We start from the raw sequence: 14856 nt of genomic DNA on the forward strand, positions 1-14856 counted from the left end.
TATTGGTTATTCTGTTTAGAAATACCTACTGCATAAATTATTCGCAGTTTAATAAATATAACTATAATAAAATAATAATTTGCAAAACTAATTTTTTAAAGTGTGTATTACTTTACTATATAGCATGAGAGGACTGTTGCCCTGCAGTGTGGGGAAATAACCTTCAGTACAGGGTTGACCCAGTCTCTCCCTGGTAGCACCTCTGATACTGGGGGGCAGGGGGGAGGTGCTGAGGTTTTTCTGCAGTCACATCGGGTGGCCTGTAAACTTGGAGTTTGTCGATAAGCATGAAATGGTGGACTGGGCCAGGGCTGGGGCATGTGGGAACCTCACGGGCTAAAGATGTCTCATTTTGTTTTGATCCTGTTCTGAGAGGACACCTGGCTTAAGAAAGATTTTGTTTGTTTCTTTTCTTAACAGATTATTCAGTGATGTTTTACTAACCACTTCTGAAAAGCCACAGTTTAAGGTAAAGCAAATCATATCTTTTTTTGGTTTGTGACATATATAAGTTGATTTTGAAACTTAGTGCTTTTAAAAAAATGACTGAAGTAGAACTGACATACATACAACATTATATTAGTTTCAGGTGTAAAGCAACATTATAACTATAATGTGGTAATCACCACAGTAAGTCTAGTTAACGTCTATCACTATATATGGTTCTAATTCTTTTCTTCCTGTGGTGAGAACTTTTAAGATTTACTTTCTTAGCAACTTTTAAGATTTACTTTCTTAGCAACTTTCAAGTATACAATACAGTATATTAATAATAGTCACCATGCTGTACATTATATGCCTATGACTTATTATTTTGGAACTGGAAGTTTGTACCTTTTGCCCCCTTCACCTGTTTCATCTGTCCCCTCACCCCGACCCTTGCAAACCACCATTCTGTTCTGTTCTGTTCTCTGTGAGCAATCTGTTCTGTATGAGTTCAGGTTTTGTTTTGTTTTTAGATCCCACATGTAAATGAGATCATATGGTATTTGTCTTTCTCTCTCTGTCTTATTTCACTTAGCATAATGCCCCTAAGCTCCATTCATGTTGTTGCAAATGGAAGGATTTCCTTTTTTTTAAGAGGCTGAGTAATATTCCATCATATATACCCACATTTTCTTTATCCATTCATCCATTGATAGACACTTAGGTTGTTTCCATGTCTTGGTGTAAATAATGCTGCAGTGAACATGGGAGTGCCTATCTTTTTGATTTAGTGTTTTCATTTCCTTTAGATACATACCCAGAAGTGGAATTCTGGATCATATGGTATTTTTAATTTTTTGAGGAACCTCCATACTATTTTCCCAATTTACATTCCACCGATAGTGTAAAGGTTTTTTTCTCCACATCCTCGCCAACAGTTGTTATGTTGTCCTTCTGATACTAGCCATTGTAGCAGATGTTAGGCGATATCTCTTGTGGTTTTGATTTGCATTTCCATGGTTAGTGATGTTGAGCTCCTTCTCATTACTTGTTGGCCATCTGTGTGTCAAGTTAGTGCTTTTTTTAATCAAACAAGAGAAGGTACAATAATTTTTTTATTGACGTAGAGTTAACATACAATATCCTCTTAGTTTGCATACATCAAAGTAATTTGATATTTTTTATACATTATGAAATGATCCCCACAATAAGTCTAGTCACCATCTATCATCACACAAAGTCGTTAAAATATTGACTGTATTCTCTATGCTGCAATGAACATGGCTTATTTATTTTATAACTGGAAGTTTAGGTACAGTGTTTATAGTAGCAAAAATTTGAAAACAATCTAAATGTTCTACAATTAGGGACTAGCTTAATAATTTATGGTACATCTGTTTGATAAAATGTTTTTTATCTAATAAAAGTAAAATTTATAAAGACATTGTAGTAGCATGGAAAGCGATTATTTGGGCTAAGGGGAAGAAGAAGCAGGATATAAAATACAATGTGTAAAAATGTATTCACCTGTATCTAGCAGAAAGGCAGGAAGGAAGCATCCTGGTAAGTAGCAGCATTGTGTGGTATCATGGGAAGTACAGGAGCTTTGGAACCCAAAAAACCCAGGATGATGCCTTACTTTGCTTTTTTAATACCAGCCATTTATCTACGGCTGCTTTCTCAGACAAAACATTTTTTTTTATAAGGATTTTATTTATTTACTTGTCAGAGCAAGAGAGAGAGAGAGCATGAGCAGGGGGGAGTGGCAGGCAGAGGGAGAGGGAGAAGCAGACTCCCCGCTGAGCAGGGAGCCCGACGCAGGGCTCGATCCCAGGACCCCAGGATCATGACCTGAGCCAAAGGCAGACACTTAACTGACTGAACTACCCAGGCGCCCCATCAGACATGACAGTTGACATTTTGGATCAGATGGCTGTTTGTTGTGGGGACTGTCCTGTGCATTGTCGGAGGTTAAGCGACATCCCTGGCCTGTCCCCTCTAGATGTGAGCAGTGCTTCCCTTCTGCCCCACACATTGTGACGATAAAAAATGTCTCCCCAAATTGCCAAATGTCCCCTAGAGAGAGAAGGGGGCAAAACCACCGCTATCTGAGATCCACTCATCTATGGGCCTGATCTTTGAGTTGCTGTTTACTCAGTATGTACAATTGGTGAGTAACGCCTGTTTATTGTCCTTGATCAACTGAGATGGTCCACATGAGCACCTGGGGGCAGGGGTGGCTCTCCTCAGGGCTCGCAGTTAGTTTTGGTCTGGGCAGTAGAATGAAGGGTGATTCTTCCTCCTCTCCATATTCCAAAGGAACATGTAATACTATTATGATGAAATCCCTTTTAGGAAAAACAAAAACAAGGTGGGGTCAGAAGATTGTACAGGAGAGGAAGACATTTTCCTCTGTCCTGTTTTGCCAGTCAGAGGAGTTCTTTTTTTTTTTTTTTTTTAAGATTTTATTTATTGATTTGACAGAGAGAGACACAGCGAGAGAGGAAACACAAGCAGGGGGAGTGGGAGAGGGAGAAGCAGGCTTCCCGCCGAGCAGGGAGCCCGATGCAGGGCTCGGTCCCAGGACCCTGAGATCATGACCTGAGCCGAAGGCAGACGCTTAACGACTAAGCCACCCAGGCGCCCCAGTCAGAGGAGTTCTGACAAAAATAGCTTGTTTGGATCTGAAGTAGGAAAGAAGAACATTTAAATCCATCTCTTCTTCATTGGAAGTCCTCAGGAAATATATTCAGTCTTGTAAATAAATATGCTCTCCCCAACCCTGAAAGTCCAGCCCAGGAATTATTATTAGACCTTGTTCTTTCTCTGAACCAGAGAGTCTGTGCAACAATGACAATGTGATTTTAAAAACCAAGGTTAATTTCTTGTGTATGTACTTTCTTTCTGGAGAGATAGATAAGAAACTGGTAACATTGGTTGCCTCCATGGAAGAGAACTAGTTGGCAGACTTTTTGCTGTGTCTGTACCCTTTCATATCTTTGAATTTTGAACCATATTACCTACTCAAAGGTTTTTAAATTTAAATTTTTTAAAGAATAATAGAGACAGAAAGTTCAACATGATCCAGGCGTCTGTTTCCCAGGCCTGAGCTCCTTGTGGCTTGAGAAACTAATAAATTAAGAAATGACAGGCACAGCATACCAGGTACCAGGCTATTGTTAAGTGGACCTTCCGGCAGGCTCAGTTGGTAGCTCAGGTCATGATCTCAGGGTTGTGGGATTGAGCCCTCCTTCCGTTGGGCTCTGTGCTGGAGCCTGCTGAAGATTCTCTCTCTCCCTCTGCTTCACCCCCCTCCCCCACCCCCCGCCCTGCCATACCCTCTCTCTCAAAAAAAACTGTCTTCTGGCAGGAAAAAGCTTAAGCTTGTGAAATTCAGGAGGTTTTAATTTTTCACAGAGAAAATTTTTCTGAAGTTATAAAATACTACAGTTATTTGAATTTGTATGTGTGTTCCAGTATATTTTTATTTTAATTATGATAAAAAACATAAATTATCCTCTTAACCATTTTTAAGTGTACACTTCAGTAGTGTTAACTGTGTTCACATTTGTTGTGTAACATATCCCTAGAACTTTTTTTTTAAGATTTTATTTATTTATGGGACGCCTGGGTGGCTGAGTCGGTTGAGAGGCTGCCTTTGGCCCAGGTCGTGATCCCAGGGTCTTGGGATTGAATCCCACATCGGGCTCCTTGCTGAACAGGGAGCCTGCTTCTCCCTCTCTCTCCCTCTGCTTGTGCTCTCTCTGTCAAATAAATAAAATCTTGAAAAAAAAATAATAAGATTTTATTTATTGATTTGACAGACAGTGAGAGAGGGAACACAAGCAGGGGGAGTGGGAGAGGGAGAAGCAGGCTTCCCGCCGAGCAGGGAGCCCGACGCGGGGCTCGATCCCAGGACCCTGGGACCATGGCCTGAGCCGAAGGCAGACGTTTAACGACTGAGTCACCCAGGTGCCCCCCCGCCCCAGAACATTTTTATCTTGGTAACTGAAACTAGAGACCCATCAAACAACTCCCCGTTAACCCATCCCCAGCCCTTGACAAATACAGTTCTACTTTCTGCTTCCATGACTTTGACTAGTTCAGGTATCTCATACAAATGGGAACGTACAGTATTTGTTCTTTCATGACTGGCTTATTTCACTTAGCGTAGTGTCTTCTGTGTTTATTGGTGTTACAGCATGTGACAGGATTTCCTTTTTTTTTTTTTCCTAAGATTTTATTTATTTATTTGAGAAAGAGAGAGAGCACGAGTGAGGGGAGAGGAGCAGAGAGAGAGGGAGAAGCAGGTTCCCCGCCGAGCAAGGAGCCCGATGCAGGACTCGATCCCAGGACCCTGGGATCATGACCCGAGCCGAAGGCAGATGCCTAACGACTGAGCCACCCAGGCGCCCCAGGATTTCTTTTTTTTTTTTGAAGGCTGAATACTATTCTACTGTATGCATATACCACATTTTGTTTATCCTTTCCTCTGTGGATGGACATTTGAGCTGTTTTCGCCTCTTGGCTATTGTGAATAATGCTGCAGTGTGTGCACATATCTCTTCAGGACCCTGCTTTCAATTCTTCCGGGTGTGTACCCAGAAGTGGCATAGCTGGGTCGTGTGGTATTTCTGTTTTCAGCCTTTTGAGGAACTCCGTGCTGTCTTCCACCACAGCTGCACCATTTCTCGTTCCCACCGTCAGTGCACGAGGGCTCCAATTTCTCCACGTCTTCGCCAACACTTGTTATTTTTTGCTTTTTCAGTAGTGACCATCCTAGTGGGTGTGAGGTGCTATCTCATCATGGTTGTGATTTACATTCCTCTAATGATGAGAGATGTTGATTAATCTTTTCATACACTTGTTGCCCATTTGTAAATCTTTGGAGAAATGTCTCTTCAGGTCCTTTGCCCTTTTTTTTTTCCCCTTAGATTTTCTGATCTTTTTTTTTTTTTTTTCCAGCTTTATTCTGGTATAATCTATTTTTTGTGACACATCCATTTTTCCATCAGGTTACTTATTTTTCTTTTGTGGGATTATGAGAGTTCTTTATATATTTTGGCTATTAATCCCTTATTAAATATATGATTTCCAATTATTTTCTCCCATTCCGTAGGTTCCTTTTTACTCTCTTGTTTTCTTTGATATACAGAAGTTTCTAAAAAGTTCCATCTCTTTTTGCTTTTCTGGCCTGTGCTTTTGGTGTCTTATCCAAAATAAAGCTTTTGTTTTGTTCTAGGAGTTTTCTAGTTTTGGGTCTTCAGTCCAATTTTGAGTTAATTTTTGCATATAGTATAAGGTGAGGGTCCAGCTTCATTTTTTCACATGTAGATACTCAATTTTCCCAGCACCATTTATTAAAGACACTGTCCTTTCTCTACTATATACTTTTTGGCACCCTATTCAAATATCATTTCACCATATGCATGAGGGTTTATTTCTAGGCTCTCTATTCTATCCTGTTGTTCTATGTGTCTGTCTGTATGCCAATATAACATTATTTTGATTACTGTAGTTTTGTAATATATTTTGAAATCAAGAAGTGTGATGCTTCCAATTTTGATCTTCTTTTTCAAGATTGTTTTGGCATTTTGGGGCCCCTTCAGTATTACTTGAATTACATGAAACATACCATGTTTATTTATGTGTTTTATGTATTCATTACTAAAAAATGGTAATGAAGTGAGCATGTTGGGGATGGATAGTATTCAATTGAGTGGATATCTTGTAACTGATTCTATTGCAGATTCCCTCCTTCATGATAACCAACCGCTCCTTTATTAAAACCAGGACTTAAGAGAATCTCTGGCCATTTTACTCAGTGGGTCATGTACTTTCTCTTCTTTCAGATCCCCACAAAGTTAAAAGAGGCATTGAGAATTGCCAAAGAATGTATAGAAAAAAGACTAATTGAAGAACAGAAACAGGTAAATTGCTAGTAGCTCCTTATTGCCTTTTTTTTTTTTTTAAGATTTTATTTATTTATTTGACAGAGGGAGAGAGCACAAGCAGGGGGAACAGTAGAGGGAGAGGGAGAGGGAGAAGCAGGCTCCCCGCCAAGTAGGGAGCCCATGGCGGGGCTCAATCCCAGGACCCTAGGATCATGACCTAAGCCAAAGGCAGACGCTTAACCATCTGAGCCACCCAGGCGCCCCCTCCTTATTGCCTTTTGATCTTTTAGCTTTCGCATCCTTTGCCGTGGTATTCACAGTGACTTACTTTTTGGCTGGTTGTTCATTCCATAAACATTTCTTGCATCCTTGCTCTGAACCGGCCTCCATGCTCAGTATTGTGAGATAGCCTGTTACTTCACAGTCCTGCCCTCAAGGTGCTCAGCCTGTGGGGGAAACAAGCACATCCATAACGTGTGGTCTTCCTTTATGATTGGGGCAGGTGGGGTAGTGGTGGCGGGCACATGTGGTCCTTGCTCTGAAGGTGCTGGGAGCCACACTTGTCTTCCATAGAAGAGAGAAGGGCAGGAAGGAACAGGGGGAAATGAGAAAGGTCTTCATCTTCTGGCAGACTCTTCTCCCAGACATCCAGACCCAAGCTTGGAGGCAGACAGGCTGAGCAAGGACAGAATTTTCATCCAGAATAATTTGATTTGGCAAAACATATTAGAGATTTTCATTAACATAGGATACACTTACATTTGTGGTAAATTGTGGTCTCTCAAAGATTCACCAGCATCGAAGACTGACAAGAGCTCAGTCTCACCATGGATCTGAAGAAGAAAGGAAAAAGAGAAAGATTTTAGCTCGAAAGGTAAGCCTCGTGTCTCTGAATTCTCTGTGAATTCTTTTTTTTTTTTTTTTAAGATTTTATTTATTTATGAGAGAGAGAGAGAGAAAGCATGGGTAGGGGGAGAGGAAGAAGCAGGCTCCCCACTGAGTGGGGAGCCAGATGCCAGGCTCCATCCCAGGACCCTGAGATCATGACCTGAGCCGAAGGCAGACACTTAACAACTGAGTCACCCAGGCGCCCTCTCTTTGTGAATTCTTGACTGCATGTGAAGAAAGTTGTAGGTTAATAGTGCACATTTAGTTAATGACAAGATTTTGTGCTATATCTCCTTGAAAGCTAAAACTATTTCCAGATGACTGTTTTGCAGCTTTTAAAAAAGTCACATAATATCAGCAGAGAAATGGACCATGTAGTTTCCTGGCTTGCTGGGATGATTACAGGCCAATGTAATTGGCGAGAATGACTGGCCTGAGACAGTAAAGTCAGCATTCTTGGTTTTATTCCCCTTTCTGGTTGTGGCTTGTGGCTTCTTAACTGTATTAAGTTATGAGGCCAAATATGACCTTGTATGTAGCTAGTTTAACTGTGTGCCTGGAAAATACTTGTATTCTAACTCTCAGCGTCAGTGTGTTTATTCTTTGCTGTTCCCCATCTCTCTTTTATTTTTAAAGAAGTCAAAACGATCTGCTGTTGAAAATAATGAAGAGCATTCAGCAAAATACAGCAACTCCAATAATTCAGGTAACTGGTTATAGATTGTAGTGGGGCCTCCGGGCCCAAAGGTCAGGACTAGGAGTCAAGAGTTTTTGGCTTCTGGTGGCCAGAGACTGAGACTGAGCAGTGTAGGGAACAAAAGAACCCTGCCCCTAGTAAAGAATTGTGACAACATTCACGGGCTCACAGGACTCAAGTGCTAGAAGAATCCTCAGAGGTTATGGGGTGACTCAGCCTCTGCACTGATTGTGGGACTTGGTCAGCCAAAGATGAGCATTAGGCATGGATGAAAAACCAACCCAACTTACAACACGAGGCCTCCTGTTAGTTAGTAAAACCTATTCGAACGGAAATCACCCTCAATCCTGCCCTCTATTCCAGTCCCCATGTGGCGGGAGGAAGTGCCCTCATACGTGGGTTAAGGAAAGCACTCAACGGTGTGTCAGCGGCGGGGGGGGGGGGGCATCATTCCAGGAGGGCTGGGGTGGCACAGAGCACCATCCTGAGTTGGCAGTCCTCGCTGTCACTCCTGGTTGCCCCTTGCCCGGCCCCGCTGGCTTTGGACCTTAATATCTCCATCTTTAGAAATCAGGGCCAGATTGAATGATCCTCTGGGGACTTCCAGTTCTTCCACCTTATGCACCTTATGAATCTTTTTTTTTCTTCCACCTTATGAATCTGTGAGGTAGAGTTCCACATAGAGAAGGGGCAGCTTCATCCGACCGCGGGCAGCTTTGATAGCCCGGAGGGCCAAGGAAAGGGGAGGTTTTGTTAGGTTGAGGGATAGCTGCATGTACTTTCAGGCAGGAGAAGGGCTGAGCAGAGAGGGAGAAGCTGAAGATGTACAAGAGAGAGTGACCGTGGAGGAAGCCCATCCATCTCTTCCTGGAGCTAGAAGCCAGGAGAGCTGGGTGAAGAGGCAGAGGCATTTAAAAGTGGAAGGAAGGGAGGACCCGGAGGGTGTTCACACCTCGTGCCTTCTCAGGTCTTCTGTGCGCAGTCAGTGAGGAGATGCCTGCCAGGGCTCACAGGACGTGCGGCCTGGACCAGCCGCGGCCAGAGATCGCAGGCGGGGCGGGTGGGGCTGGAAGGCGGAAGAAGGGCTGTGGAGGAAGGTCGTGGACTCCAGGAAGAGGGGGGAGTGTGCTGACACCACTGCCTGCAGACTTCAGCCACAGAAGGGAAGAGAGGCGGGGAGGCCCCAGGCCCTGGAGGCCCCAGTGAGGGCCCAGGCCGGCTCCTCAGGGACAGAGGCTGCTGTGGCCAGCGGGTGATTCGAGTTGGAAGTCTCTCTTCTCCATGGTTGATGCAGTGGACCTGGGCCAGTCATCGTCATCGTTAGGCTGAGACTCATGTCTCCAGCCAGCATGTCTGACAGGTACTCTGTCCAGCGGCTAATTCTCTATAAAGCAGAGAAAGCCTGGCTCAGTGTTCTCCACCCTCCCGAGGCCCTGCCTGCTTGCAAGGCTCTGGGCCCCAAGCAGCCAGATGAGACTCCACGGACTCCCAAGACCCCACTACGCCCTCAAGAAGTTCAGGAAAGCCACGTAGCCATTGGGGGAAATGGACAGAACATCTCCAGACCCCACTGGAATCACAAGTGTAATCTTCTCCCCTTTAAAAACCTACGTTAGCACTGCAAAGCACTGGGAAGACAGGATGCATTGGGTTTTACCTCCTTTTTCAGTAAAACGCCTCTCCTATTTTATAGGAGGTGAGAGAATGTTGCGAATAGTGAAAAGCTCCTCCATTTGAGGGAGATGTGGTTTCATTGGGACGTTTCTCCTCACGCCCAGTGTCCATGCCGTGCCCAAGCTATCCTGCGGGTGGTAGGTGAGGTGATGGTCGGAGGCTTCTCAGGGGCATGATCGCGGCTCTCCCTGGAGCTTCCGTCACCCCCTCCATAGGACCTCTGTGGCAGGGAGGGGGCTTCCTGTTGCCACAGAAGGGCTTATGTAGGAACCTCTGTCTGCTCATTGGGCCACCTTCATGTCAGGCCAGGAGGATGTTCTCTGGGAACTCCTGAGCAAAGGGGAGATGCTGAGAACTTGAGACTATGGGAATATGCACGTTGTTTTAATGGAAATAAAAGTACTTACCGGATTTCTTCTAAGAGGCCTGGGAGAGCCACAAACCAAACAGGCTGACCCTGTCTAATTGAATGTAGCTGCTGATAAAATGGAACTTCTGCAGAGAGCACTGCTAGTTGGACGTTGTGGGGAACTCTCGCTTCCTTTGGAGAGGCCTGCACTGGACAGCTCTGTCCCTCTCTGTCCCCTGTACTGCTTGTGGCCACTGTCATTTGTCATTCATTATGCAGGGACAGAGGCTGGGTCAGGAAGAGATACGGTAGCCGACTGCACAAGCCGTTGACAGCTCAGGGTTGGTTTCAAACCAGGCAGGGGGTGGGGAGCGGCAGGCGGCACGGAGCCCTTAGTGGCCTGGGGACAAAGCGTACCCTGCACTCTGGGGGAAGCCTGTGGTCACTGGGTCCAGGCTCTGCATTCTCTGTCCCTCCCCACCTTTTACCACAAGGCCCACCCACTCAGCCAAGTGCAGATTCTCAGACAACGGCAGGTCCCCCGCTCAGGCCAGATTCCAAATGTGCGTCTTTGGTCCCCAGGAGGGTTTCTCTATGTTTTCTCTTAGCAGGATCTGGGGCCAGCTCACCTCTCACATCCCCATCGTCACCGACCCCACCCTCTACGGCAGGTGAGTCATGGAGGCAGGCTCTAGATGTCCAGAGTCAGACTTCACGGGGAGCAATAGTTGGTCTCAGAGGCAGCGCCACCCTCGACCTCCGGCCTGCTCTCTTGCTGAAAAGCCTCAGGCAGGGCTCCTCAGATCAGATCCTGCCTCGGTACCTGCTGAGCTGAACAAGACAGTTGCTCTGCTGCCTGGGCGCCTTGTCCTGCCAGCGCTCTCTCCTCGGGGAGCCCAGGCACAGTGTCTGTTGGGTCAGCGAGCAGCACTGGTGTGAGAGCGCTGGGACCACCGAGCTTCTGATTTCCCGTGAGCGGCCCGCGCTCTCTTCTGCTCTGTGGCGCCTGCACCCGTCAGAAGAATTCTCTGTGGCTAGCCTTCGTTTTGCCTTCGCGAGTTATATCACATTACTCACTATGAGTTTTGTTTGAAAAAATGTAGAAGGAATTGATCTTGGGGAATATTTATAAGAATAACCTCTGATTCTGTGGGATGGCCTCATCATGTTCGTTCCCTCTGTCCTTTTTGAACTAGTTCTCTCTTTTCTGACCATTTTGCAAGCCTCATAAAATCACATTGGGGGACCAGTATTTCTTTTCACTTCTTAAGGGACCCAGATGTTCTAGACGTCAGAGGGGCTGGTTCTGCCATTCAGAGCTTGTCAGCTGTGCTTGGAAGAGTTGCTGCAGCTATCTGAAGGGGGGAGGGTCATTGCCTGGGGTTGACTTATGAGTTGACAATTCCAGATTCGTCAAGGCTTAAGGCAGCACCCAGGAGCTACCAAGAACCTCACCCACCTGCTCTCAAATATTCTAACTGACCTTCCTGACAAAATGACAAGCAAGTGTAAAGGGAATAGTTTGCACAGCTTACTCCTGGCTGGTGGTGTCTCCTCTTACTGATGGCGTGCTGCCGAGTGTTCTGGGCCAGGACCCGTTTTGAGAAACAAAGTACCTGGTTCATGGGTATGATATTCTTTTCCCTGCCTGACTTTGTGAGCAGCTTTTACAAGAAAACCCTCAAATATTGTTCAAGAGAGAATATAGTCTTCTCTCTCTTGTGCAGGGGTGACTTGTTTATAGGCTGGTCAGAAATTTCTGGAACTCCACTGCCCAGATCATGTTTCAGCCATTTTCTGGAAGAAAGGATATTAATTTCACACCACTTAGACATTTGAAGGAAATTGAGAGAATGAATAGTGAGAATCCATAAACCCTTCTTTAATACACGAGGTGTGTCTTTAGTCATACAGAGCACCTACTGTGTGCGTTAGATGTGGTCCTGGGAAGTTAACTGCCAGTTCTCATGTTTAAATGCCTTGGGGAATTCTCTCAATCTATTTGGATTTTTTCATGATTTACCTGTGTTTTGAATGGGAGCTATCTCTACTATAGCAGGTTTGCATAAGATGAGAAAATTTTTAGAATGAGAGAAGAAAAAGGGGAATATTTTGTTAATTAGAGGCAATGTTGGAAAAACGTTGAGGTGGGTGGGAGCGGAAGGTGGTGTTACTGTGAATTTGACTGTACCTATTCTGAAAGGGAGTTGAGAGGGAAAACATATGTGAAGCCCCAAGCACAAAGCCTGGCAGCAAATATTAGCGCCTTTCCTTTATCTCCTCTATTTGTTGATGAAAGTGGTGTCTCAGCCCTGAAGACTCTACTCTGACCTCTGCTGGGCACTTACTGTAATGCATCTCTTAAAAATGATATCTAGCATTTGCCTGTCGACCCAGCATTTCAGGCCCTAAACGGTCATTCAATTATTCAGGATGCGTTTAGTGAGAGCCTGCAATGTGCTGGGCACTGTGGTTGGTCCTGGGCTACAGGGATGAATAGACAGACAGGGCCCTAGCTCGTGTGGAGTCACATTGCCAGTGCCTCTCAAGAGCTCCAAAATTGTAGATATAATTAAGCAAATGCTTACCTTGGGGTCCAACCGTGGTAATTTTTTTTTCCTCCCACTATTTCCCCTCTTTCAGTAGAGAATCTCCACCTGAAAAACTAGTCCACCAGCTTCGGTTCTGTGCAAGGCATGAGGGAGCCACAAAGAGGTAGCAGCTTCATGCTACTGTGGCCGTGGTTGCTGCTCGGTAAATCCTTGTTGCAGGTTTGCTTGGGCTTGCTCTGCCTTCAAGGCCTCTGCTGGGTGAGAGCAGACTCCCAGCCCAGGGGTGGCATCTTCTGGCTGGTCGGCCCCTGCTTAGACTGGTCCCTCCTTCCAGGACAGGAGGCCAGGCTTCTCAATGGGCTCATCTTTCTCGCTGCTTCACTGCACGCTGCCCATCTTGTTGCTGGAATCACATTTACTCCAATTTATGTCTTTATTTCTAGGCCAAGTTTATAATTAAAAAAAAAAAAGGGTGTGCTTATCTGGGAATCAAGTCAAGAATAGTGTCTTACAGCTTCATGATGAAAGCAGTTTTCTCAAGAAAGGAAGGAAAAGTCTTCACTTTTAAGGACTAGGATTCAAAAAACAATTCCTGCTCAAGGTAGCATCTCAAACACAACTCAGTCTGGGAGCTCTTGGGAACTACACCTTGGGCCGGGGAACCTAAACTCGAGGATGAACACTTGCTAGTTCTGGGAACTTGGACAAGACTGTTGGCCTCCCTGTTGCTTCCGGTTTCCCCTTTGTCAGTGAGGATGATAACAGTGCCTGCCTACGGGCGTTATTAGAGGATCCAGCACATTCCATGTGTATGGGGTTAGAACAGCACCTGGCGTACAGTAAGCCCTTGCTACACTGTTCCTTACTGGGAGACCTTGGATGAGTCAGTTGACGTGTCCGGGGGTTGGCTACCTCCTCTGTCAAAGGCAAAAAGGTCGGAATTAAGGGGAGACCATCTCACAGTCTCTTCTAATCAAGCATACTGTAAATCCACTGGGGACCCTGTTTGCTCAGCAACAGATCAACTTAGGCAAGTTCAGTTGGACCGCATTATCTTCCTTCCTGAAAGCATCAGCTTTAACCACATTCGTGATAGCTGACAGTGGTCTTAGGCTCCGCGACTCTTAGTATGGGAGAAGGAACAGATGTTTCTAAGGGAAGGGGTCTCACTCTTAGGAGCTCTTTCCAGCAATTGGGTGAGGGCTGGGGTCTCTCCCATTTCTTACTGCACCTCGTGCCATGGCACCTCTTCTTGAAGTCCTTACCAGATAGTTGGGGGAAATATCATTTCCCTAAGTCTGCTGGTGATTCCTTTGGGAGGGGTGGGATTCTCTAAAACTTTTGCTGCAATCCTTCTATTTTCAGTGAGAACATTCCTTTCTTTTCTGTTAAAGGTTATGCTTCCTACTTCTGGAAGGTCACTCTTTCAAGAGCTTTAAAATTATTTATCCTGACTTATTTCATGGTAAATATCACTAGCTCATGTTTACATTTGTATTCCTAGAACTGAGTGGTTTAGAAGGTCCCACAAGTACGCCCTTCCACTCTCTCTTTCAGAGCAGACAGGCCTGTTGTCTTGCAATTATTGTGTGTGTGTGGTTTCTTTTTTTTTTTTTTTAAAGATTTTATTTATTTATTTGACACAGAGAGAAAGACAGCGAGAGAGGGAACACAAGCAGGGAGAGAGGGAGAAGCAGGCTTCCCATGAAGCAGGGAGCCCGATGTGGGGCTCGATCCCAGGACCCCGGGATCATGCCCTGAGCCGAAGGCAGATGCTTAACGACTGAGCCACCCAGGCGCCTGTGTGTGGTTTCTTTTTAAAACAGGTTTGCAAAAGAGTGTTTTGGGAAAGCTAAGTAAGAGGAGACCCTAAATTATTATTGTTCTTAATAATTAGATAACATATTTTAGGCACTTACTTTGTGCGAGGCACTGTTCTATTTGATTTACAGGTGTTATTTGATTTAATCCTCACGAATTCCTTCCTATTCAATGAGAGTAGTTTCTACTAAAGCTCCATTTTAAAGGCAAAGAAACGGTTAAAGGACTTTGACCAAGGTCACACAAGTGGGGGACGCTAGAGCCAGGATCCGAACTTGGTTCTGACCTTGCCCATTTACCCCGCCGGTTTTGATCGAGTGCCTGTTCTCTTGGGTACACTGCAGGGTGTGTGCTGTTAAGTATTGGTCAGTGGCCTGAAAAGAACCCTGAAAGTAGAGTTGGAACACCCTGGGCGTGGGTCCTAGCCCTGCCACTTTGCAGCTAAGACCTTGGACAAGTAATTTCCGTCCTTTGAAGCTGTCTTCTAAAAGAATTCCTGGTCTTTATTAGGTCATCACAAAGCTTTATAAGCAGTAACGTGCTATTTTTTTTTTT

At 45.0% G+C, this 14856-nt stretch overlaps 1 protein-coding gene across 20 annotated transcripts in view; it reads left to right on the top strand.

Moving 5' to 3' along the window:
• The window catches only part of PXK (PX domain containing serine/threonine kinase like), a 108457-nt gene that overhangs the window by 52833 nt on the left and 40768 nt on the right, over positions 1-14856 (top strand). For 9 of the 20 annotated variants that reach the window (XR_014145300.1, XR_014145318.1, XM_081819793.1 and 6 more), the window contains 5 exons: positions 421-469; positions 6279-6356; positions 7108-7194; positions 7845-7914; positions 10537-10599. Coding sequence is in view for 15 of the 20 variants with exons in the window: in XM_081819793.1 (XP_081675919.1) it covers positions 421-469; positions 6279-6356; positions 7108-7194; positions 7845-7914; positions 10537-10599 (347 nt within the window). In the remaining 5 variants the exon portion in view is untranslated. Of the gene's footprint in view, positions 1-420; positions 470-6278; positions 6357-7107; positions 7195-7844; positions 7915-10536; positions 12283-12923; positions 13398-14856 lie in introns of those variants that run through there. The other 11 variants (XR_014145301.1, XR_014145319.1, XM_081819801.1 and 8 more) reach the window with 5 other exon arrangements.

The sequence above is a fragment of the Leptonychotes weddellii genome, chromosome 1 (assembly GCF_054177405.1).
Source record: "Leptonychotes weddellii isolate Sample4059 chromosome 1, ASM5417740v2, whole genome shotgun sequence".
Taxonomy (NCBI): domain Eukaryota; kingdom Metazoa; phylum Chordata; class Mammalia; order Carnivora; family Phocidae; genus Leptonychotes; species Leptonychotes weddellii.